The following is a 25113-nucleotide window of genomic DNA, read 5'->3' on the forward strand; positions in this document are numbered from 1 at the left end:
ATTTCTCTGCAGTAGTATCTGATTAAAACCAGAAACAAGCATGCAGCTAGACTTGTCAGATCAGACTTATAAGTCTGAACCACTGAAACACCTGATCTGCTGCATGCTTGTTCAGGGGCTATGGCTAATAGTATTAGAGGCAGAGGATCAGCAGGGCTGCCAGGCAACTGGTATGGTCTAAAAGCAAATAAACATGACAGCCTCCATATACCTCTCTCTTCAGTTCCCCTTTAAGAAGTTGCTCTAGATAGAAGATAGGGGATGACACGCCTTCACCAAGGGAGGACCAAAGAACAACTAGAGATATTTGACCAGAGGTGGCAACTAAAGTATAAAATCTACTAAAAATAGTTTAAAAAGGAAGGTAGTGGTGGACTTACCTCCCCAAAAGAACACTCAATTTTGTCAGTTTCAGACAAAAATTATCATTATTTGACAACTTCACGTTGCAACGCGTTTCTCAGGTGTGACCGGCTTCATCAGGCAGATAAGGGAGTAACTAGAGTATACACTAGGAACACCAAGCGGCTCTGTGTACACAAAGTGTAGCAGACATGGAGGCAGGTTGCTGGGTGATGGGAGCTGACTCGCCTTAATGGACATTTCGGATCTATGGATGTTTTGTCAAAGTCTTTGAGACAGCATTGATAGATACAAAATAACCATCTGATCGGACAGCCCTTCACATCCACCAGCTTGTCTTCAATGACCCCTATCCAAATAACTTTTCTCCTGAGCTTTAAGAAATCATTTTTAACTTATCTAAAAAAATAACTTTTGGGCACTAAGCAATTGAAAGATTAAAAGATTACTAAGCGTTTAAAAGTTATTTTAAAGGTAAAATAAAAATGTATCTGTTAAGAGAAAACTCAGGCGAAAAGGTTACAGTATGTGGAAGTGATGTACAGTAGGTTGCATGAGTTTGCCTATGTTTTTCCTTCTTTCTCTGCAGCTAGGTGGCGTTGCTATCCTGGGCATCGGGATTTGGGTGAAGGTGGACGGTGGCTCCTTTCTGAAGATTCTCGGGGCGTTGTCTCCGCAGCTCATGCAGGTGGTAAACGTGGGCTATCTGTGCATAGCTGTGGGAGGCTTCCTCATACTTATGGGGTTCCTTGGCTGCTGTGGAGCTGTGAAGGAGAGCAGGTGCATGCTGATGCTGGTGAGTAATACAACATCTGTACAACAACCAACTCACACTACTGATTAACTTTAAGGGGTGTAAGACAATGGGGGAAGCCTCTGGACTATCCAGAGGGTTCCCTCTACTGAGATCAGTATCTAATGTTTTTCTATGACGTTAGGTACACTTTAGAGTTTAAAGAGACTCTGTAACATTAAAAAGATCCCCTGGGGGGTACTCACCTCGGGTGGGGGAAGCCTCCGGATCCTAATGAGGCTTCCCACGCCGTCCTCTGTCCCACGGGGGTCTCGCCGCAGCCCTCTGAACAGCCGGCGACTGTGCCGACTGTCAGTTCAATATTTACCTTTGCTGGCTCCAGCGGGGGCGCTGTGGCGGCTTTCCGTTCCGAACTACACGGAAATACCCGATCTCAGTCGGGTCCGCTCTACTGCGCAGGCGCAGGAAACTTGCGCCTGCGTAGTAGAGCAGACCCGACGGCGATCGGGTATTTCCGTGTTGTTCGGAGCCGACAGCCGTCAGAGCGCCTGCGCAGGAGCCAGGAAGGTAAATATTGACGTCACCGCTGCATGGACTCCACGGAGGGCTGCAGCGAGACCCCTGACGGATGGAGGACGACGTGGGAAGCCTCATTAGGATCTGGAGGCTTCCCCCACCCGAGGTGAGTACCCCCCAGGGGATCTTTTCATGTTACAGTTCCTCTTTAAAGAGGAACCTCCTCCATCAGGCCATTCCAGTGCTGGGACTCTGCGCTTGTGCGGTAGCATTGACCTTCTTAGGCTTTGGCAGGAAAAGCCGAGCCTGATCAGGTCCATACTACGACACATGCGCAAGCAGCGGACAAAGTTTTGTCTACGGTCTTTTGGGGAATAAATGGCTGGAACGGCACTGTGCAGGAGGATGGGGGAAGCCTCTGGACTGCCGAGAGGCTTCCCTCTATTCTGGTGAGTCTCCAGTTGGGACACTTTTTTCACTACTGGTACACTTTCAGGGCTCATTCACATCTAGGGCGTTTTCGGCATTGTTTCAAGCGCAGGTGATTTTCAAAATCGCCCACAAAAAGCTTGTGCAATTAATCTCTATGAGAAGGTTCATATCAGCGCATTTCATCCGTTTTGCTCTCCGCAAAGCGGTACCTTTACAATTTTTTGGGCGATTTTGCCCAAATGGAATAGGAAGAGTGCTAAACACTCACAAAATCGCTTTATGCGTTAATTGCGTTTATAAGAATAAATACATAGTATTTATTCTTTTCCGGGTCAAAAAATTCAGAGTGAAAAAACGGAATCGCTCTACAAAAGCGTTTCGCACAAAATGGTAGTGCGGAGCGGCGGGAGGGGGAAAAAGACGCAAAAAAATCAAAGATGGCTGCCATCAGCGATTTCGTTTTTAGATGTGAACAGAGCCTAATTGTAGTAAACATTGCCTGCAGCTTTGGTTGATGGCTTCTCTATTTTTGTCTCCTACAGTTCTTCGTCATCATCCTTATTATCTTCATTGCGGAAATAGCAGGAGGTGTTGTAGTGCTGGCCTTCTCTTCTTTGGTAAGAAAGATTTATTGCAGATTTATTGCAGATTTGTAAACTTGTATGAAAAGCACAGCACAGAATAATGCATTGTGGGAAGGAGGGGGGGTCACCACAATATCAGCCATACTGCCCCCCCCCCCTTCCCTCAGATGATCTATTAGAGAAAAAATAAGATTTCTCATGGGAAAAGGGATATCAGCTACTGATTGGGATGAAGTTCAATCCTTGTTTATAGATGTCCAAGCAGAAAGAGTATAATAATAGTAGCTATTCGCCTGAGTGATGCTTCTGTATCCCGGGCAATGCCGAGCTATGTGGAGTGAGGTATTTGTGCCGTGGAGCTGTCCACCGCTGCCTCACCTCCCCCGGGAGATACACCCGCTGCTGTCACCCACGTCCATCGCTAGAAGTATAAAGCGTATTTGAAGCTTTAGGACTGTACGGCTCCCCATTCGTCCTCTTGGTGGACAATTGAGAATCAGTGGCATAGATAAGAAGCTGTGGACCCCAGTGCAAATTTTACATGGGGCCCCCCAAGCACTCTTTACATAACAATTGGTACAGCTCACCAAAACCTGCCAAGGACATCCACAGTGTCAGAGGTGCAAGAAGGGGATGGGGAACAATGTGTTAATGATCACTACTATTTAAAGCATCTATAGAAGTGAATATTACCAACACAGGACCAATAGAGAGCTAATATTGTGGTTGAAGGTGGGCCCTTTCTGTCTCTTTTTTTTTTCCTTCCTTTTTTTCATTGTGGTCGGCCACCTGCCGCTCTGACAAAGGCTACCGGGACCACAGGGAGAACACGCAGAACGCTGCTTCTTCTGCTAATTCTCCAGCTACACTCTTCAGGGCTCCCCATTGGTCCTGTTTTTATGTAGATAGTGGCCTCAATTCACTAAGCTTTATCAAACACTTTACCGAATGTTTGATAATTTACCTCATGGTTAAAATCTAAAATTGAATTCACTAAAGTGTTATATATTTATCGAATGTTTTATGGATAAAACATTCAATAAATCTGTAAAACCTTAGTGAATTAAAAATTAGATTTTACCCATGAGGTAAATTATCAAACATTCGGTAAAGTGTTTGATAAAGCTTAGTGAATTGAGGCCATTGTCTCCACTGTGTCAGTCATGGTGAACCTGTACATGGAATGAATGCAACATGAACAGGTTCTCTTAAAGGAGATAGACAGGCATGATTGTTCTATGTACTCTCAGTGGAAAATGTGTAAGTTACATTGATTTCTCTCTTTTTAGCATAAGATCCTTATTGACTATTTGGGTAATCTGGTTGTGAAGTCCCTGCGTGAAGACTACGGTACTAAACCTGACATCACTGCAGTATGGAATGCAACCATGAAGGAGGTAATAGGCACGCTGCCCTGCTGCTTTTCATACGCATTGCATTGTTGTGTGTTGAGGATATAGCATTTCTTTCTCTACCTTCAGTTCAAACACCTAAACAGCCCTACAAGTCTAACTACTTCCCAGTGTCCTCACAAACTAGCATTCGTATCTTTTTCTAAGTTAAAGGAAACCAGAGCTGAGCAACTATAAAAGTTTCATACTTACCTGGGGCTTCCTCCAGCCCCATCTGCACGGATCGCTCCCATGCCGCTGTCCTCAGTATTCTCCGTCTTCTGTACCAGGTCCCATAACTTCCTCCCGTCGTGGCCAGTCTACACAAGAGGAAGTGCGCTGTTTACCTAATTTTCCGGCAGCTGCCGGAGAGATACGTTGAGGGATCACTTATTTTGCGCAGACTGGCCGCGGCTGGCCGAAGTTAGGGGACATGGTCAGGCATGTGCAGAGGGGGGTGCTCTGGGTGCCCAGGCACCCCCTAAGTGTGGGAGCAGGTAAGACCCTGATGGCCTCCCTCCTCAGCTCCCATAGTGACCTCTCCCTCCCCACGCCTGCACTTTGACCTGTCCCTCCTCCATCAGCACCCACACTGACCTTTCCCACCCCCAGCATGCACAAGGACCTCTCCTGACATGCATACTGACACCTGTACCCACATGATATCCAGTACTTGCACCCAGCACGGCGGCATGGGAGCGATCCATTCGGATGGGGCTGGAGGAAGCCCCAGGTATGTATAAAACTTATGTATGTATGTATGTATAGTTGCTCAGCTGTGGTACACTTTAAAACGCCGATAGGCGGCGGCTGGTCGTTTGTGGGTTTCCATGGAAACGGCTGCTCGTACGAGCGGCCGTTCCATGTCAGTTCACGGAGGGTGTCTCCGTGAACAGCCTGCGAGCCTCCAATCGCGGCTTGCAGGATAAATGTAAACACGCGGGGAAGAAATCCCCTGTGTTTACATCTATACGGCGCTGCTGCACAGCAGCGCCGTAAAGGAGATCGGCAATCCCTGGCCTCTGATTGGCCGGGGATCGCCGGCATCTGATAGGCTGAAGCCTATCAGAGGCGGCGCCGGACACATCGCCGTCCTGTGCCGCCCAGGGGAAGGAGGGGAGGGAGGGAAAGGGAGCGAGGTGGAAGATCGCTGCGGAGAAGGGCTTTGAGGAGCCCCCCCCCCGCTCGGCCACACAGAGCGGCGGCGATCAGACCCCCCCAGCAGGACATCCACCTAGTGGGGAAAAAGCGGGGGAAGTCTGATTGCCCTGTCTCAAAGCTGATCTGTGCTTCGGGCTGGAGAGCCCACGCAGCACAGATCACAGAAACCAGCCCCGGTCCTTAAGTGGTTAAAGTGAACCAAGCACCATTTGTAGCACTCAGGGCTTCTCAATAGCACATTAAGCTTACATGCTAACAATGTGGCTCATTATTAAAAAAAACTAACTTTACCTCTTCTTTTTACATTACAAAGTTAGGCAGATGCCTTTATTCTCTTACTTCCCCCTACTTCCGAGGCCTGCCCGACTGCAGAAATTTCAGGCAAATAAGGACACTGCTGTAAGGCCCCATTCACACTTAGAAACACAAAACGCAGCAGATTTTTTCTGGAGTTTCGCAGGAATGATTTTTCCGCGATTTCACGCGGAAGAATCACTAAACAATGCGGCGATTTTGCCGCAATCGCATTTAGCGCTTCTATAGCACTGAAACGCGATTGCCGGGAAATCGCCTGAAAATGGTGCAGGCGACGTGCTTGCGTTTCGCGTTTTTGGGCGATTTACGGTGATTAGCGTAAATCGCCCAAATAAGAACGGGCCCATAGGGTTTCATTACGCTAGCGCTTTTAAAAAGCGCTAGCGTTTGAGCATTTTGCCGAAATCGCGGCAGAGTTTGGACTCTGTGCTTGAAAGAGTTTAGAGAATCCACAGATACTATCCTCACACCTTCCCCTGGATAAATTATGGGCAGCTAGAGGGGAGGGGACATGGCTCCTACAGCTATTAGAAATCAGGACAAACTGCAGAAAAACAGTGTTGCTTGAATCCTTTCAAGGTCATCACACGTTTAAAAGGCAGTGGTGCTCAGCAGAGCTCGAATATTCGAGTAGCTCGAATATTCGAGCTCTTTTTCAGCTATTCGAGCTCGGTATTCGAGCTCCGAATAGCTGTAGCTATTCGAATGGGCTATCCGAGTACACTCGAATAGCCCATTCACTATTCGAGCTATTCGAGCAACCCGGCGCTATTCGAGCTCGGTACCGAGCTCGAATAGCGTCATAGCCCAGATTGATGTCCTTAGAGCCAATCAGAGGGCTCCCAGGCCCTCTGACGGCAGCCAATCACAGAGGGGGACCCTGGCCAGCCCCTACCCTATAAATAGCGGCCGCCATGTTCCGTTTCTCCATGCTTGCCTGAGACTTGTACAGAGAGAGAGTTGCTCCTTTGTGCTTTGGCTTAGCAAGTGCTCTATTGTGATCATTTACCTAGCGTTTTTGCTCACCTACACCTGCCATATACACCTATATTGTTGTTAGTTAGATAGACATTGTATTTTAGTTAGTAGCTTGTGTGTTACATTAGAGACAGGCAGCTGCTGCAAGCTTACAGGTTTAGGCCTCAGGGGGGCCTTGCCTCTGTGGGCAGCTGTCCTCTGTTTATTTCTCTCATCTATACCAGTATTTCTGCTGTCCTTTACTAATAGTATTGTAGTTATACTGTACTAGGAGTAGGACACTCACTGACTGTCACTGTTTATAGGCTACTAGCTAGCTCCTGCGTGTGTGCACTCACTCACTGTCTGTGTGTGTACACACACTCTATTTCCTTCTGATTACTGATAGATTATTGTTAGTTATTTGTACTTACTTACTACTTACTCTTACTGTACCCGTAGGGACACTCAGTGTCACTGTTCATATAGGCTACTAGCTCCTGCGTGCGGTCACTCACTGTCTGAGTGTACACACACCACCCACACTCTATTTCCTTCTGATCGCTGATTGATTATTGTAATTAGTTAGTTGTACTGTTACTACTTACTCTTACTGTACTAGGAGTCTAGGACACTCAGTCACTGTGTTCATAGGCTACTAGCTCCTGCGTGCGTGCACTCACTGTCTGAGTGTACACACACCCACACTCCATTTCCTTCTGATCGCTGATTGATTATTGTAATTAGTTAGTTCTACTTACTGTTACTACTTACTCTTACTGTACTAGGAGTCTAGGACACTCAGTCACTGTGTTCATAGGCTACTAGCTCCTGCGTGCGGTCACTCACTGTCTGAGTGTACACACACCACCCACACTCCATTTCCTTCTGATCGCTGATTGATTATTGTAATTAGTTAGTTCTACTTACTGTTACTACTTACTCTTACTGTACTAGGAGTCTAGGACACTCAGTCACTGTCCATAGGCTACTAGCTCCTGCGTGCGGTCACTCACTGTCTGAGTGTACACACACCACCCACACTCTATTTCCTTCTGATCGCTGATTGATTATTGTAATTAGTTAGTTGTACTTACTGTTACTACTTACTCTTACTGTACTAGGAGTCTAGGACACTCAGTCACTGTGTTCATAGGCTACTAGCTCCTGCGTGCGTGCACTCACTGTCTGAGTGTACACACACCCACACTCCATTTCCTTCTGATCGCTGATTGATTATTGTAATTAGTTAGTTCTACTTACTGTTACTACTTACTCTTACTGTACTAGGAGTCTAGGACACTCAGTCACTGTGTTCATAGGCTACTAGCTCCTGCGTGCGGTCACTCACTGTCTGAGTGTACACACACCACCCACACTCCATTTCCTTCTGATCGCTGATTGATTATTGTAATTAGTTAGTTCTACTTACTGTTACTACTTACTCTTACTGTACTAGGAGTCTAGGACACTCAGTCACTGTGTTCATAGGCTACTAGCTCCTGCGTGCGGTCACTCACTGTCTGAGTGTACACACACCACCCACACTCCATTTCCTTCTGATCGCTGATTGATTATTGTAATTAGTTAGTTCTACTTACTGTTACTACTTACTCTTACTGTACTAGGAGTCTAGGACACTCAGTCACTGTGTTCATAGGCTACTAGCTCCTGCGTGCGTGCACTCACTGTCTGAGTGTACACACACCCACACTCCATTTCCTTCTGATCGCTGATTGATTATTGTAATTAGTTAGTTCTACTTACTGTTACTACTTACTCTTACTGTACTAGGAGTCTAGGACACTCAGTCACTGTGTTCATAGGCTACTAGCTCCTGCGTGCGGTCACTCACTGTCTGAGTGTACACACACCACCCACACTCCATTTCCTTCTGATCGCTGATTGATTATTGTAATTAGTTAGTTCTACTTACTGTTACTACTTACTCTTACTGTACTAGGAGTCTAGGACACTCAGTCACTGTCCATAGGCTACTAGCTCCTGCGTGCGGTCACTCACTGTCTGAGTGTACACACACCACCCACACTCTATTTCCTTCTGATCGCTGATTGATTATTGTAATTAGTTAGTTGTACTTACTGTTACTACTTACTCTTACTGTACTAGGAGTCTAGGACACTCAGTCACTGTGTTCATAGGCTACTAGCTCCTGCGTGCGTGCACTCACTGTCTGAGTGTACACACACCCACACTCCATTTCCTTCTGATCGCTGATTGATTATTGTAATTAGTTAGTTCTACTTACTGTTACTACTTACTCTTACTGTACTAGGAGTCTAGGACACTCAGTCACTGTGTTCATAGGCTACTAGCTCCTGCGTGCGGTCACTCACTGTCTGAGTGTACACACACCACCCACACTCCATTTCCTTCTGATCGCTGATTGATTATTGTAATTAGTTAGTTCTACTTACTGTTACTACTTACTCTTACTGTACTAGGAGTCTAGGACACTCAGTCACTGTGTTCATAGGCTACTAGCTCCTGCGTGCGGTCACTCACTGTCTGAGTGTACACACACCACCCACACTCCATTTCCTTCTGATCGCTGATTGATTATTGTAATTAGTTAGTTCTACTTACTGTTACTACTTACTCTTACTGTACTAGGAGTCTAGGACACTCAGTCACTGTGTTCATAGGCTACTAGCTCCTGCGTGCGTGCACTCACTGTCTGAGTGTACACACACCCACACTCCATTTCCTTCTGATCGCTGATTGATTATTGTAATTAGTTAGTTCTACTTACTGTTACTACTTACTCTTACTGTACTAGGAGTCTAGGACACTCAGTCACTGTGTTCATAGGCTACTAGCTCCTGCGTGCGGTCACTCACTGTCTGAGTGTACACACACCACCCACACTCCATTTCCTTCTGATCGCTGATTGATTATTGTAATTAGTTAGTTCTACTTACTGTTACTACTTACTCTTACTGTACTAGGAGTCTAGGACACTCAGTCACTGTCCATAGGCTACTAGCTCCTGCGTGCGGTCACTCACTGTCTGAGTGTACACACACCACCCACACTCTATTTCCTTCTGATCGCTGATTGATTATTGTAATTAGTTAGTTGTACTTACTGTTACTACTTACTCTTACTGTACTAGGAGTCTAGGACACTCAGTCACTGTGTTCATAGGCTACTAGCTCCTGCGTGCGTGCACTCACTGTCTGAGTGTACACACACCCACACTCCATTTCCTTCTGATCGCTGATTGATTATTGTAATTAGTTAGTTCTACTTACTGTTACTACTTACTCTTACTGTACTAGGAGTCTAGGACACTCAGTCACTGTGTTCATAGGCTACTAGCTCCTGCGTGCGTGCACTCACTGTCTGAGTGTACACACACCACCCACACTCCATTTCCTTCTGATCGCTGATTGATTATTGTAATTAGTTAGTTCTACTTACTGTTACTACTTACTCTTACTGTACTAGGAGTCTAGGACACTCAGTCACTGTGTTCATAGGCTACTAGCTCCTGCGTGCGGTCACTCACTGCGTGCGGTCACTCACTGTCTGAGTGTACACACACCACCCACACTCCATTTCCTTCTGATCGCTGATTGATTATTGTAATTAGTTAGTTCTACTTACTGTTACTACTTACTCTTACTGTACTAGGAGTCTAGGACACTCAGTCACTGTGTTCATAGGCTACTAGCTCCTGCGTGCGTGCACTCACTGTCTGAGTGTACACACACCCACACTCCATTTCTTCTGATCGCTGATTGATTATTGTAATTAGTTAGTTCTACTTACTGTTACTACTTACTCTTACTGTACTAGGAGTCTAGGACACTCAGTCACTGTCCATAGGCTACTAGCTCCTGCGTGCGGTCACTCACTGTCTGAGTGTCCACACACCACCCACACTCTATTTCCTTCTGATCGCTGATTGATTATTGTAATTAGTTAGTTCTACTTACTGTTACTACTTACTCTTACTGTACTAGGAGTCTAGGACACTCAGTCACTGTGTCATAGGCTACTAGCTCCTGCGTGCGTGCACTCACTGTCTGAGTGTACACACACCCACACTCCATTTCCTTCTGATCGCTGATTGATTATTGTAATTAGTTAGTTCTACTTACTGTTACTACTTACTCTTACTGTACTAGGAGTCTAGGACACTCAGTCACTGTGTTCATAGGCTACTAGCTCCTGCGTGCGGTCACTCACTGTCTGAGTGTACACACACCACCCACACTCCATTTCCTTCTGATCGCTGATTGATTATTGTAATTAGTTAGTTCTACTTACTGTTACTACTTACTCTTACTGTACTAGGAGTCTAGGACACTCAGTCACTGTGTTCATAGGCTACTAGCTCCTGCGTGCGGTCACTCACTGTCTGAGTGTACACACACCACCCACACTCCATTTCCTTCTGATCGCTGATTGATTATTGTAATTAGTTAGTTCTACTTACTGTTACTACTTACTCTTACTGTACTAGGAGTCTAGGACACTCAGTCACTGTGTTCATAGGCTACTAGCTCCTGCGTGCGTGCACTCACTGTCTGAGTGTACACACACCCACACTCCATTTCCTTCTGATCGCTGATTGATTATTGTAATTAGTTAGTTCTACTTACTGTTACTACTTACTCTTACTGTACTAGGAGTCTAGGACACTCAGTCACTGTGTTCATAGGCTACTAGCTCCTGCGTGCGGTCACTCACTGTCTGAGTGTACACTCACCACCCACACTCCATTTCCTTCTGATCGCTGATTGATTATTGTAATTAGTTAGTTCTACTTACTGTTACTACTTACTCTTACTGTACTAGGAGTCTAGGACACTCAGTCACTGTGTTCATAGGCTACTAGCTCCTGCGTGCGTGCACTCACTGTCTGAGTGTACACACACCCACACTCCATTTCCTTCTGATCGCTGATTGATTATTGTAATTAGTTAGTTCTACTTACTGTTACTACTTACTCTTACTGTACTAGGAGTCTAGGACACTCAGTCACTGTGTTCATAGGCTACTAGCTCCTGCGTGCGGTGCACTCACTGTCTGAGTGTACACACACCACCCACACTCCATTTCCTTCTGATCGCTGATTGATTATTGTAATTAGTTAGTTCTACTTACTGTTACTACTTACTCTTACTGTACTAGGAGTCTAGGACACTCAGTCACTGTGTTCATAGGCTACTAGCTCCTGCGTGCGTGCACTCACTGTCTGAGTGTACACACACCCACACTCCATTTCCTTCTGATCGCTGATTGATTATTGTAATTAGTTAGTTCTACTTACTGTTACTACTTACTCTTACTGTACTAGGAGTCTAGGACACTCAGTCACTGTCCCATAGGCTACTAGCTCCTGCGTGCGGTCACTCACTGTCTGAGTGTACACACACCACCCACACTCTATTTCCTTCTGATCGCTGATTGATTATTGTAATTAGTTAGTTCTACTTACTGTTACTACTTACTCTTACTGTACTAGGAGTCTAGGACACTCAGTCACTGTGTTCATAGGCTACTAGCTCCTGCGTGCGTGCACTCACTGTCTGAGTGTACACACACTAAATTTACTTGTGATTACTACTGATTATTGTAACTGCTAGTTGTACTTCCTGACTGTTACTACTTACTTACTGTACTAGGGGACACTCACTCAGTCACCTCACCAACCAACCCACTCCATTAAAGTACCCCACTTTTCACCCGCCCTTTTAAAAAACTTTTGTCTATACGCCCAAAACATTGAAGATGTCTGGAAGTGGCAGCCAGCGCGGTTTGGGCAAGGGGAAGGGCAGCAAGGGAATCAGGAGGAGAGGGAGCAGCATTGTGGCAAGCCGCGGCCGCGGCCGCGGGCGCGCCACCATGCACAGTTCCGCAGCAGCAGCAGCAGCGTCAGTGGCTAACATTCCTCCCATAGCCACTGGCCGTGGACGCCTTGGGCGCCGCCCAGCAGGAGCATCTGCAACTCACGCTGCAGAGACGCAGCAGCAGCGTGTAGCACCTGCTCCCATTTTCCTCCAGCCGGGTCGGAAACGTCCCATTGAGGAAAAGGATGCAGACACTGTGGTGCAACTCATGACGGAGGATGAGCAGCCCGCCATCAGCTCTGCATCCGAGGCCTCCACCCTCACCACCACCACCACCACCACCACCACCCCTGTTCGCAGCAGCCGCCCAGCAGGGTCTGGGGAGGAGGCCAGTTCACCGTCACTCGCCGACCTGTCATTCAGCAGTCTTTTGACCCCAGGCATCATGAGTAAATTGTCTGCTGTTGTTGGCGATCTTGAGGAGGAGATGCTGATGGGCACTTTGGGGGATGAGGGATTGGACAGCAAGACTGTGGCGACAGTCAAGCAGCCCATCCATGCATCAGGAGAGGAGTTTGGGGGGTCCTCATCCCAGCAGGACATGTTTCAGGAGGGGGAGGATGATGATGACCCGGTGACAGACAGAGACTGGGTGCCACCACCTCCAGGGGATGTCGTCCTCAGCAGCTCTGAGGAGGAGGAGGAGGATGCGCTTGTGGGCCTTGCAAGGAGGCGCATCATTGCAAGCATTGGCAGCGTCCCACACCCTGCTGGTGTCTCAGGCTCAGCAGCAGCAGCAGCAGCATCAGCCAGTACCACCACCAGCCGCACCCAAGCCCCCCAAGCCCCCCCCCCCAACCACCACAGGGAGACAGGCAGCAGCGCTTCCATGCCGTAGGGGGATGTTTAAGTCACCAATCTGGCGATATTTCACCATGCCCACTGTGTACAGCAAGTACGCCACTTGCAACCACTGTCAGCGGAAGTTGAGCAGAGGTGCAGACCCCTTAAAGTTCTGCACCAGCTCGCTCATCAACCACCTTGCGGCTAAACATTTCCACCAGCATGAGGAGTTCCAGAGGCTGAAGGCATCTGGTGCTGGCAGTGGCACCACACCCATCACTGCACAGCCTTCAGCAGCAGCAGCAGCAACAGCAGCCACCCGCCCTCCTGCTCCTCCAGCAGCACCAGCAGGAGTGCGGAAACGCACTGCTCCTCCCCCCTCTGCAACTCCTGCCGCCGACACTGAGGCTTGTTCTGGCAGCCAGTCCTCAGTGGCCTCCTCTGCTGTGTCTGCTGATTCCCGTGTCAGCAAAAGGCCACGCCAGAGCCTTTTGAGCGAGTCCTTCCAGGGGGTGGTTAGGGCTCTGCCTCCCAGCAGCCGTCGCGTGCGGCAGCTGAACGGCTTGCTGGCACGGGCCATGTGCTCCCAACTCCTGCCGTACACGCTCGTGCAGGAGGGGAGCGACATTCGTGCGCTGCTTGCTTGCGCAGCCCCAGACTGGCAGCTCCCCAGCAGACACTTTTTCTCCCGCAAGGCCATTCCTGCACTGCACCGCTTTGTGATGGCCAATGTGGAGCGAGGGCTGGAGCACGCGGTTGGTGAAAGGGTCCACGTCACCATGGACTCCTGGAGCAGCCGCTTCGGGACAGGCCGCTACCTGTCCTTCACTGTCCACTGGGTCAGCTTGGTGGAAGGGGGTGAGGATGGGAGAGCAGCAGCGGGCACAGCAGCAGCAGCAACACAGTGGGTGGTGCCACCCCGCAGGCTCAGGGGAACTGCAGCAGGTTCCTCCGATCCTCTGCCATCCTCCGGCACACCTGGCCAAACCCCCCGCCTCAGCAGCAGCGTGAAGGCCCGCCACTGCCAAGCGCTGCTGCACTTGGTCAGCCTTGGGAAGACCAAGCTGACGGCAACCCATGTGTTGGCCAAACTCCAGGAGCAGGAGAGGATTTGGCTGACCCCCAGAGGCCTCAGAGTCGGAGAGGTGGTGGCCGACAATGGGGCCAATCTGGTTGCCGCAATAGACAGGGGAAACCTGACCCACATCCCCTGTCTTGCCCACGTGCTGAACCTGGTGGTGCAGAAGTTCCTGCGCACCTACCAGGGGATGGGCGAACTGCTGGAAACGGGCAAGGAATGTTGTGCGTCACTTCCGGCGCTCGGCTGCAGCCTGTGCGAGCCTGGAAGACGTGCAAAAGGAGCTGGATCTGCCACGCCATCGGCTGATCCTTGACGTTCCGACTCGCTGGAACTCCACCCTGGCGATGTTGGAGCGTCTGGTTGAACAGAGGCGCGCTGTCAAAGAGTACCTTGCCCTGGTCACTATTTCCGCAGCTCTGAGAAGGGACAAGACCAGCAACTTACCGTCCATCGTCCCCGATGATGACTGGAGGCACATGCAGCAGGTGTGCTTAGTGCTGGCTCCCTTCCTGCAGGCCACAAACATGGTGAGCAGGGACCATGCTATGGTCTGCGAGTGGGTGCCCCTGGTTTCTCTGCTGAACAGGGCCCTCGATGCTTTGCTGGAACAGGGAGCGGCAGCCTTGGACCAGCAGGAGCGGCAACCAGCTGCGCAGTCCACCTCTGAGGGGGAGGAGGAGGAGGACTTGGTGGAGGTCCCTGACCTGGCTGCTGATGAGGGGGATCAGCACAGCGCAGCTGAGTTGGTGCGGGGGGTGGAGAGAGGATGAGGCGGCAGAGGAGGAGGATGAGGACAGCACTGACGTCGATGTGCCAGCAGACGTGGCCCGCCTCTTCCCAATGGCAGCGCACATGCTGACGTGCCTGCGCAGGGATCCCAGGGTGATCCAGATGAAGCAGAGGGAGGACATCTGGATCAGCATGATGTTGGACCCACGCCTCAAGGGGAAGTTGAGCCAGTTCCTGCCGCCTGCAGGAGGAGACCCAGCGCAACAAATAAGGAGCTTGCAGCAGGCCCTTGTTGAGCGCTTGGAGGAAGCCTTCCCCCAGCCTTCCACCCCCACTGTCCAGCAGCCAGCACAGAGGCAGCAGCAGGTGCCTGCATCCAGCAGCAGCAAGCGCCCCACAGACCTGCTGTCTCTCAGCCACGAGCTCTACAGGACTGTAGAGGCTCCGGCAGCAGTGACTAGAGAGGAGATGCATGCAGCAGCATCCTCCTCCGGTCACAGCCAACGCCTGACCAGCATGGTGGCTGACTACATGGGGTCGTACAGCGGGCTTGACAGCGATGCCCCTGTTGATCCCATGGAGTATTGGGTCAAGCGCATGGAGATCTGGAGCGAGCTGGCGCAGTACGCCCTGGAAGTGCTGTCCTGCCCCCCTTCCAGCGTGCTGTCCGAGCGCTGCTTCAGTGCAGCTGGTGGCGTGGTCACCGAGAAACGCTCACGTCTGTCTCACAAGTCTGTGGACAGACTGACGTTTCTCAAGATGAACCAGGCGTGGGTGGAAGGCGAGTTCCTGGCCCCTGTTGTCGGCGAGAGGGGGACATGAACTGGCTGCCGGAACCATCGTTAATGTGCCTTACCACCCTTTACCACCTCCTGGCTCCTGCTCGCTAAGCCAGCCTGGTTCACTTTGACTATTACGTCGCCTGCAGCCACACATTTTACACCTACAGTGGGCTGCTGTGTACTGCCCTTCTGCTGTCTGTCTGTGTTTCCCACTGCCAGGGTACACAGATGATTTACCTTCTGCTGCCACTCTGCCACCAGCTATTACGTCAAACAATAGCTATATTGGTTGCAAAACCAAAAACCAAACAAACCATTAAAAAAAAAAAAAGGTTTAATTTTTCTGAGGTGCCCGGGTTGAAAACTGTGTTGTCCCAGTTGTGTATTGGACACAATGTGGGCTGCACGACCGCTGTCTGGGACCTCCTGTTGTGTTTATTTACAGCCCTGGTATCACCGCTAGGTACCAGGGCTATTATGTCACGCTGCCTACCTGCTGCCACACTCACACTGCTCCTCCATACCTCCTCCTGCTGCTGCTGCTGCTGCTGTCTGTCTGTGTTTCCCACTGCCAGGGTACACAGATGATTTACCTTCTGCTGCCACTCTGCCACCAGCTATTACGTCAAACAATAGCTATATTGGTTGCAAAACCAAAAACCAAACAAACCATTAAAAAAAAAAAAAAAAGGTTTAATTTTTCTGAGGTGCCCCGGGTTGAAAACTGTGTTGTCCCAGTTGTGTATTGGGACACAATGTGGGCTGCACGACCGCTGTCTGGGACCTCCTGTTGTGTTTATTTACAGCCCTGGTATCACCGCTAGGTACCAGGGCTATTATGTCACGCTGCCTACCTGCTGCCACACTCACACTGCTCCTCCATACCTCCTCCTCCTGCTGCTGCTGCTGCTGCTGTCTGTCTGTGTTTCCCACTGCCAGGGTACACAGATGATTTACCTTCTGCTGCCACTCTGCCACCAGCTATTACGTCAAACAATAGCTATATTGGTTGCAAAACCAAAAAACCAAACAAACCATTAAAAAAAAAAAAAAGGTTTAATTTTTCTGAGGTGCCCGGGTTGAAAACTGTGTTGTCCCAGGTTGTGTATTGGACACAATGTGGCTGCACGACCGCTGTCTGGGACCTCCTGTTGTGTTTATTTACAGCCCTGGTATCAACGCTAGGTACCAGGGCTATTATGTCAACGCTGCCTACCTGCTGCCACACTCACACTGCTCCTCCATACCTCCTCCTGCTGCTGCTGCTGCTGCTGTCTGTCTGTGTTTCCCACTGCCAGGGTACACAGATGATTTACCTTCTGCTGCCACTCTGCCACCAGCTATTACGTCAAACAATAGCTATATTGGTTGCAAAACCAAAAACCAAACAAACCATTAAAAAAAAAAAAAAGGTTTAATTTTTCTGAGGTGCCCGGGTTGAAAACTGTGTTGTCCCAGTTGTGTATTGGACACAATGTGGGCTGCACGACCGCTGTCTGGGACCTCCTGTTGTGTTTATTTACAGCCCTGGTATCACCGCTAGGTACCAGGCTATTATGTCACGCTGCCTACTGCTGCCACACTCACACTGCTCCTCCATACCTCCTCCTCCTGCTGCTGCTGCTGCTGCTGTCTGTCTGTGTTTCCCACTGCCAGGGTACACAGATGATTTACCTTCTTGCTGCCACTCTGCCACCAGCTATTACGTCAAACAATAGCTATATTGGTTGCAAAACCAAAAACCAAACAAACCATTAAAAAAAAAAAAAAGGTTTAATTTTTCTGAGGTGCCCGGGTTGAAAACTGTGTTGTCCCAGTTGTGTATTGGACACAATGTGGGCTGCACGACCGCTGTCTGGGACCTCCTGTTGTGTTTATTTACAGCCCTGGTATCACCGCTAGGTACCAGGGCTATTATGTCACGCTGCCTACCTGCTGCCACACTCACACTGCTCCTCCATACCTCCTCCTCCTGCTGCTGCTGCTGCTGCTGTCTGTCTGTGTTTCCACTGCCAGGGTACACAGATGATTTACCTTCTGCTGCCACTCTGCCACCAGCTATACGTCAAACAATAGCTATATTGGTTGCAAAACCAAAAACCAAACAAACCATTAAAAAAAAAAAAAAGGTTTAATTTTTCTGAGGTGCCCGGGTTGAAAACTGTGTTGTCCCAGTTGTGTATTGGACACAATGTGGGCTGCACGACCGCTGTCTGGGACCTCCTGTTGTGTTTATTTACAGCCCTGGTATCACCGCTAGGTACCAGGGCTATTATGTCACGGCGAGCTGCCTGCCTCATTGACTGCCTGCTGCCACACACTCATCCTCCTCCTCCTGCTGCTGAATTTACCTCCTGCTGTCTTTGTGTTTCCACTGCCAGGGAGCACATACAATGGCGCTTCCAACATGCGTGCGCCCACCAGCTATTTGTTACGCTCAAAAATAGCTGCATTTCTTTAAAAAAAAAATTGAAAAGAGAAATACGTGAAGAAGAAGAAGACGATATTGAAAAGGAAGGAGAAGATGAAGATGAAGAAGAAGAAGAAGATGAAGAAGAAGATGAAGAAGATGATGAAGAAGATGAAGAAGAAGAAGAGATGATGAAGAAGATGAAGAAGAAGAAGAAGAAGATGAAGAAGAAGAGGAAGAGGAAGAGGAAGAGGAAGAGGAAGAGGAAGAGGAAGAGGAAGAGGAAGAGGAAGAGGAAGAGGAAGAGGAAGAGGAAGAGGAAGAGGAAGAGGAAGAGGAAGAAAGAAGAAGAAGAAGAAGAAGAAGAAGAAGAAGAAGAAGAAGAAGAAGAAGAAGAAGAAGAAGAAGAAGAAGAAGAAGAAGAGAAGAGAAGAAGAAGAAGAAAGAAGAAGAAGAAGAAGAAGAAGAAGAAGAAGAAGAAGAAGAAGAAGAAGAAGAAGAAGAAGAAGAGAAGAAGAAGAAGAAGAAGAAGAAGAAGAAGAAGAAGAGAAGAAGAAGAAGAAGAAGAGAAGAAGAAGAAGAAGAAGAAGAAGAAGAAGAAGTATATACAGTAACACTACTGAACAAAAATTAAGGGACACAACTTCTCTTTCCACATTTTTTTTTAAAGGAACATCCCCACATAATCACTTGCTGTTGTTACTTGGAAAAAAAGAGGTTTCTTGCATCATTCACCCTCAAAACAAGTGTTGGAAGCTATTTAAGGCCAATTCGAATAGTCAGCTCGAATAGTTAGCTCGAATACCGAATCGAATAGTGAGCTCGAAGTCCGAGGTCGAATCGAATAGTAAAAATTATTCGACTCGAATATTCGACTGACCTCGAATAATTTACTATTCGAATTCGACCAAACTCGAATTTTAAAAAGGGGTATTTGAGCAACACTAGAGCCAGATATTCAATGGACAGCGCAGGGGCCGTAACGATAAATTATGGGCCCCTAATGTTTCCACCCTTTCACTTGGCAACTCCTGGTGGCCCTCACAGCCTGGGGGCCCGTCTCACAAGGGTCATAAAACAAGTGTGGCCATCAGGATCTTCACACCCATAACAAGTGTAACCACACTGGATAGTGGCTGGATAGTGGCTGGATGGTGTAATGGGGTAAGGGCTCTGCTCTGACACAGGAGACCTGGGTTTGAATCTTGGCTCTGCCTGTTCAGTAAGCCAGCCAGCCAGCCAACTCCTACTCAGTAAGGAGTTCTTTGGGCGAGACTCCCTAACACTGCTATTGCCTACTGAGTGCGCTCTAGTGGCTGCCTCACAAGCGCTTTGAGTCTGACAGGAGAAAAGCGCTATACAAAAAAAGGAATTATTATTATTATTATTACAAACACCTGATCTGAAGGGTGGATCCATTTATCAGAGGGAGTAAAGTGGTAGTTGGTTTAATAGACTTCAATATGAAATCTATTAAAAATCAATCATACTGCTACATTGTACTGCTCAATATTGTGAAAGGCGGTGGGCCACGGATCAAGATTGTCTGTTCGATCAATAATTCCAATGCATTTTTGCCCAAAGTCAACCGAAATTATGATTAATCAGAAATGTTGGGGCAATAGATTTCTGGCAGATTCTATTAGAGTGATTGAATATGCCAGGAATCGAACGGGAAACTGGACAAGTGTGTGGCCCCCCAGTGTTGGTGTTTGAATTCAGACCATCATTTTGAATTCACTTGAAACAACACACTTTAGCACCATTCAGCACTGAACCTGCGGACAGGGCCAGGGGAAGTTTCTTCTTACTTGCGCTTCACGGTGCGTTCCATGTGACTCTGATACTTCCTCCATTCAGCTTTGGAAGGAGGAAGTAATGAGTCAGTCACATGAAACCCACCATAAAACGCAAGCAAGTTACCTCCTCCTTACCCCTGTCCACAGGTTCAGTGCTGAATGGTGCTAAGTGTGGCGCTCGGGTGAATTTAGAATGATCTGAATTCAAGCGCTAGCACTATGGTCCCCCTTTACTGAAATATATAAAGTGCAAACTCATTAGAAAACTCTAGTGCATCGGGGATAAGGAAATGCCAATAAAAATCTTCTTTTATAAATCAATGCATTGTTCTATGTCTTTTATCTACAAAGGGGTTGATTCACAAATGTTATCTCATCACACCTAATCTATATTTTTCAGAATATAAGACGCTCCGGATTATATAAGACGCACCTAGGTTTAGAGGGAAAAAAACAGGAAAAACAAAACTAAACTTGGGTGCGTCTATGGTGCAGGGGCTTCTTATGACCTTTTACCCCCTAAAAAGTCTCTAAGCTACTCTACTGACACTACACTGCACTGCCTGTTTCCCCTACCACTTACACTACACACATACACTACACTTATCCCTGCTGCCCACCAACTAAGCTACACAGCAATGTACTACACTAATTCACTAGACTACACTACACCGCAACTGCACTACACTTAACTAAACTACACCAACACTACACTGCACTGCTCTGCATTACAATACACTTAACTAAACTACACTAACACTACACTGCACTGCTCTGCACTACAATACACTTAACTAAACTACACTAACACTACACTGCACTGCTCTGCACTACAATACACTTAACTAAACTACACTAACACTACACTGCACTGCTCTGCACTACAATACACTTAACTAAACTACACTAACACTACACTGCACTGCTCTGCACTACAATACACTTAACTAAACTACACTAACACTACACTGCACTGCCCTATGCTACACTTAACTAAACTACACCTACACTACACTTAACGTAACTACACCAACACTACACTGCATTGCACTGCACTGTAACTACACGTAACTAAACTACACTAGCACTACGCTGCACTTAACTACACTACAATTAACTAAACTACACTTCACTGCACTACTGTACACTTAACTTTAAAGAGAACCCGAGGTGTGTTTAAAGAATGTTATCTGCATACAGAGGCTGGATCTGCCTATACAGCCCAGCCTCTGTTGCTATCCCAAACCCCACTAAGGTCCCCCTGCACTCTGCAATCCCTCTTAAATCACAGCCGTGCTGTGAGGCTGTGTTTACATCTGTAGTGTCAGTCTCAGCTGCTCCCCCGCCTCCTGCATAGCTCCGGTCCCTGCCCCCCGTCCCTTCCCTCCAATCAGCAGTGAGAGAAGGGATGCAGGCGGGGACTGGAGTTGTGCAGGAGGCGGGGAGAGCAGCAGACTGACACTATAGAGATAAACACAGCCAGCTCTGACAAGCTGTTTGTCAGCAGCGTGGCTGTGATTTATGAGGATTGCAGAGTGCAGGGGGACCTTAGGGGGGTTTGAGATAGCAACAGAGGCTGGGCTGTATAGGCAGATCCAGCCTCTGTATGCAGATTAATATTCTTTAAACCCACCTCGGGTTCTCTTTAATACTATACCTGTTCCTGCTGCCGCTATCCTCTACCCCGGCTCCTGCTTCTTAGTGCGTTCCTCATCTTCAGCCTCCGCATGTTCCCCGGCGCACCTGCTCCGCTAGTGTACAGTGACACAGTGTGTATAGAACCTGGAGTATGGAGGACCCGGTTGTTCTGTATAGCGTTAGGCTGCCGGCGTATTCTGCAACAGAAAAGGAGAGCGCTGCCAGGAGCAAGAAGGAGAGGTTCACGGAGACTGAAGAGAAACGCATTAAGAAGCAGGATCCGGAGCCGGGGGAGAGGATCGTGGTGACAGGAGCAAGTATTGAGTACCGCTAGCTTCCCTGCGCACTCTACATAGCTATATTCCGTACCCTTGGAATAGAAGACACACCCACTTTTTCTACCAAGTTTTTTTATATCAATGAATTTTTATTGTTTTATAGAAACATTGAACAGTAAGCATAAGAAAACGTATATAAATGCAGTAAAGTTTACATCACAAAGGGTGCATTGGGGACATAGAAAAGATACATATTCCAAATTGTACTATGTGATGTAGACTACAAGTCTAAGCAAGACTTTTCTGCAGAGACAGCAAAATGAAGTAAAAAATAAAAATAAAAGGATAACAATATACATAGATAAACCCTGATCAAGCAACGTATCTAAGTGTATACACACATCATGTCGGGATAGTTGCTTCCTCTCTCGGGTAGAAAAGGGTGCTTCTTATATTTCCGAAAAATACGGTTACTTTTCTATTGAAAAATGGGTCTACATTTTGTGCTCTTCATCATCTAATTGATGTATTTCATGTCTTCAAAGTTAATAAGAAGAAAAATTTTGGTCGATGGAAAGGACCAATGGAATCTGAATGAAGAAACTAGCATTTTTTCTCATAATGGGTTTAGATTGACAATGTATAACAATAATTCCATGCCTATACAGAGTCTAGCAGGACTGTATTAGGACCATGTCGTGTAGGGGAAAATCCAGGATTTTCAAGGGGGGGGGGGGGGATTCCTGAAATGCCCAGTTTAGATTAGATAGGTATATGTCCCCCCAGTATAGATTAGATAGGTATATGTCCCACTATAGATTAGATAGGTTAGGCAGGGGGAGCGGGGAGAGAGGAGTTTCCACTTACCTGCCTTCATCCTGCACGTAGCTTCTATCTTCAGCCTCTCCCGGCGCGCGTCGCATTGGTAAGAGCTCCCCCTGTGATGACATGCGGTTACGTCATCACAGGGGGCGCTGTTACCATAGCGACAGACGCCGTCCGGGACAGGAAGTACATAGAAGCTGTGCAGGATCCAGGCACCGTAAGTGGAAAGTCTTCTCTCTCCCAGCAGCTCTGCCTGGTGCCCATACTCCCGCTGCCCGCCGCAAGCGAGACCCCCCCGCAGCGCGAGGCCTCGTGGCGCCCCTGCTCATACCGCCAGTCAGACCCTCGCCGCACACACATACACAGCAGCCCCACTTCCGGTCTCGGTGCAGGGGGGGTCCAGACACCCGGAACACCCCCTTCCGTGCTCCCGTGCAGTGATCAGGTCATGTTGGTGGTGTAGTATTCCATATGCCTGTAGAGAGTCTAGAACAGGCATGGGCAAACTTGGCCCTCCAGCTGTTAAGGAACTACAAGTCCCACAATGCATTGCAGGAGTCTTACAGCCACAGTCATGACTCATAAAGGCAAATGCATTGTGGGACATGTAGTTCCTTAACAGCTGGAGGGCCAAGTTTGCCCATGCCTGGTCTAGAAGAACTTTATTAGGATCATAACCAGAACTCCAGTCCAGGGGTGTAAGTATAAATCATGCCCCTCCCCACCCTTTTACTTGCCAACCCCTTGTGACCCTCACAGCCTAGTGGCCCATCTTGTAAGGGTCATAACAAAGTGTGGCCATCATGATCTTCACACCCATACCAACACCTGATGCGAAGGAAGGACCCCTTTATGAGAGAGAGTACAGTACTGGTAGTAGTTGGGCCCCCCTTACACCTCTGGGGCACCCTCTGCAGTCGCAGGGACTGTTCCCCTCTAGTTACGCCACTGCTCCAGTCATACCAACAAATGCATACATCTCTTGTCTTGCAGTTGAAGTGCTGTGGATTTAGCGGATATGAAGATTTCAAGAACTCTACATTTTACCAAACATACAAGCAATATCCTACTGTGTGTTGTAACGAAATCAGCCCCTGCCGGGATTCTAACATCACCGCGTCAGTGAAGGTACAAACCATGCTTTACTCACTGTTTATATGATGTGTCCCTAACTCTGATCTGCTCAAGTTGACAGAGCGTTGTAATATGAAGGCCTTGGCATCTGTCTGTTTACATCCTGCTATTCTCTTTCCAGACATTCTAATTATTTCACTTTATTTTAGGGCTGCTATAAAGCTTTCGAAAGCTTCATAGCTGACAACGGGAAGGTTGTTGGAGGAGTGGCTCTTGGCATTTGTGGTTTGGAGGTAAGTAGGTCAGCGGCGTAGCTAGAAGCCATTGGGCCCCATAGAAAAATATTGCTTAGGGCTACCAACAAAAAAATAAGGCACTTTTTGCCATACCCCCCTCCCGCACACAACAGTTTTAGGTAGCCAGAGGTGCCCCCCCCCACCTAATTAGGAAACCCCCCAGTATCAGTAGCCAGAGGTCTCAGCATTATAGGTAGCCAAAATTGCTCCCCACTAAAGGTAGCCAAAAGGTACCGTCAGTATTAGGTAGCTCTGCAGTATGGATACAAGAGGGGCCCCTAGTAATAAATAGCCCTCCTGTAGCCAGGGGGTCCCCAGCATTAGGTAGCCCCCAAGTATGGGTAGTCAGAGGGTCTTCCAGTAATAGTCCCCCAACCAGAGGGGCCCCTCAGTGCTAGATAGCCACCAGTATAGATAACTTCTCTCCATTGCTCTTCTTGCATTGCTCTGCACCTCAGGGTGCCCACTGAGGACTCCATTATTGCTGCCATTGCAACTGGTCCCCCCTTGGCTATGGGCCCCATACCTACGCCACTGAGTGGCACCGTCTGTTATGACTGTGCCACTGCAGTACGAGCCACATTGCTAAACCTGGAGATAGACATTACAGGCCACCAACTACTCACACTTTCCCCACATATTTTTTTCATTAAAGATAGTATTAACACCGAGGTCAAAGTTAAAGAGTGTAACTACAAGTGTGACAGACAGACGGTTTTTCTGAATAGCATATTACAAGGCCCAGGAAACATTGTCCCAAGTGAAGTTTCGAAGAGACCAGCACACTCAAACACACTTCAACTGAATAGCTTGTTCACACTGCAGGCATTTTCGGCATGTTTCGCCCGCATGCGGTATTTAAAAATGCCCCCCCCCCCCCAACCGCGTGGCCAATGAATGTCTATGAAAAGGTTCATATCAGCGCGGGCCGTGCGCCGTGTGGCTAGCAAAGCGATGCATGTACTATTTTCGCTGCAATTCCGCCTCAATGGAAGGTATAGAAAAATCTGAAAACGTGTACAAAAACGTGCAATAAGGCGATTGCGCTCACGTTTTTAAGAAT

General features: G+C 48.1%; 1 protein-coding gene across 3 annotated transcripts in view; it reads left to right on the plus strand.

The window, feature by feature from the left end:
• Positions 1-25113, plus strand: part of LOC137560991 (tetraspanin-1-like) — a 57450-nt gene that overhangs the window by 26869 nt on the left and 5468 nt on the right. For all 3 annotated transcript variants that reach the window (XM_068272191.1, XM_068272192.1, XM_068272190.1), the window contains exons 3-7: positions 953-1159; positions 2608-2682; positions 3939-4046; positions 23674-23808; positions 23964-24047. In XM_068272191.1, the coding sequence (XP_068128292.1) occupies positions 953-1159; positions 2608-2682; positions 3939-4046; positions 23674-23808; positions 23964-24047 (609 nt within the window). The remainder of the gene's footprint in view (positions 1-952; positions 1160-2607; positions 2683-3938; positions 4047-23673; positions 23809-23963; positions 24048-25113) is intronic.

This window comes from Hyperolius riggenbachi, chromosome 3, assembly GCF_040937935.1.
Source record: "Hyperolius riggenbachi isolate aHypRig1 chromosome 3, aHypRig1.pri, whole genome shotgun sequence".
NCBI classification, from domain to species: domain Eukaryota; kingdom Metazoa; phylum Chordata; class Amphibia; order Anura; family Hyperoliidae; genus Hyperolius; species Hyperolius riggenbachi.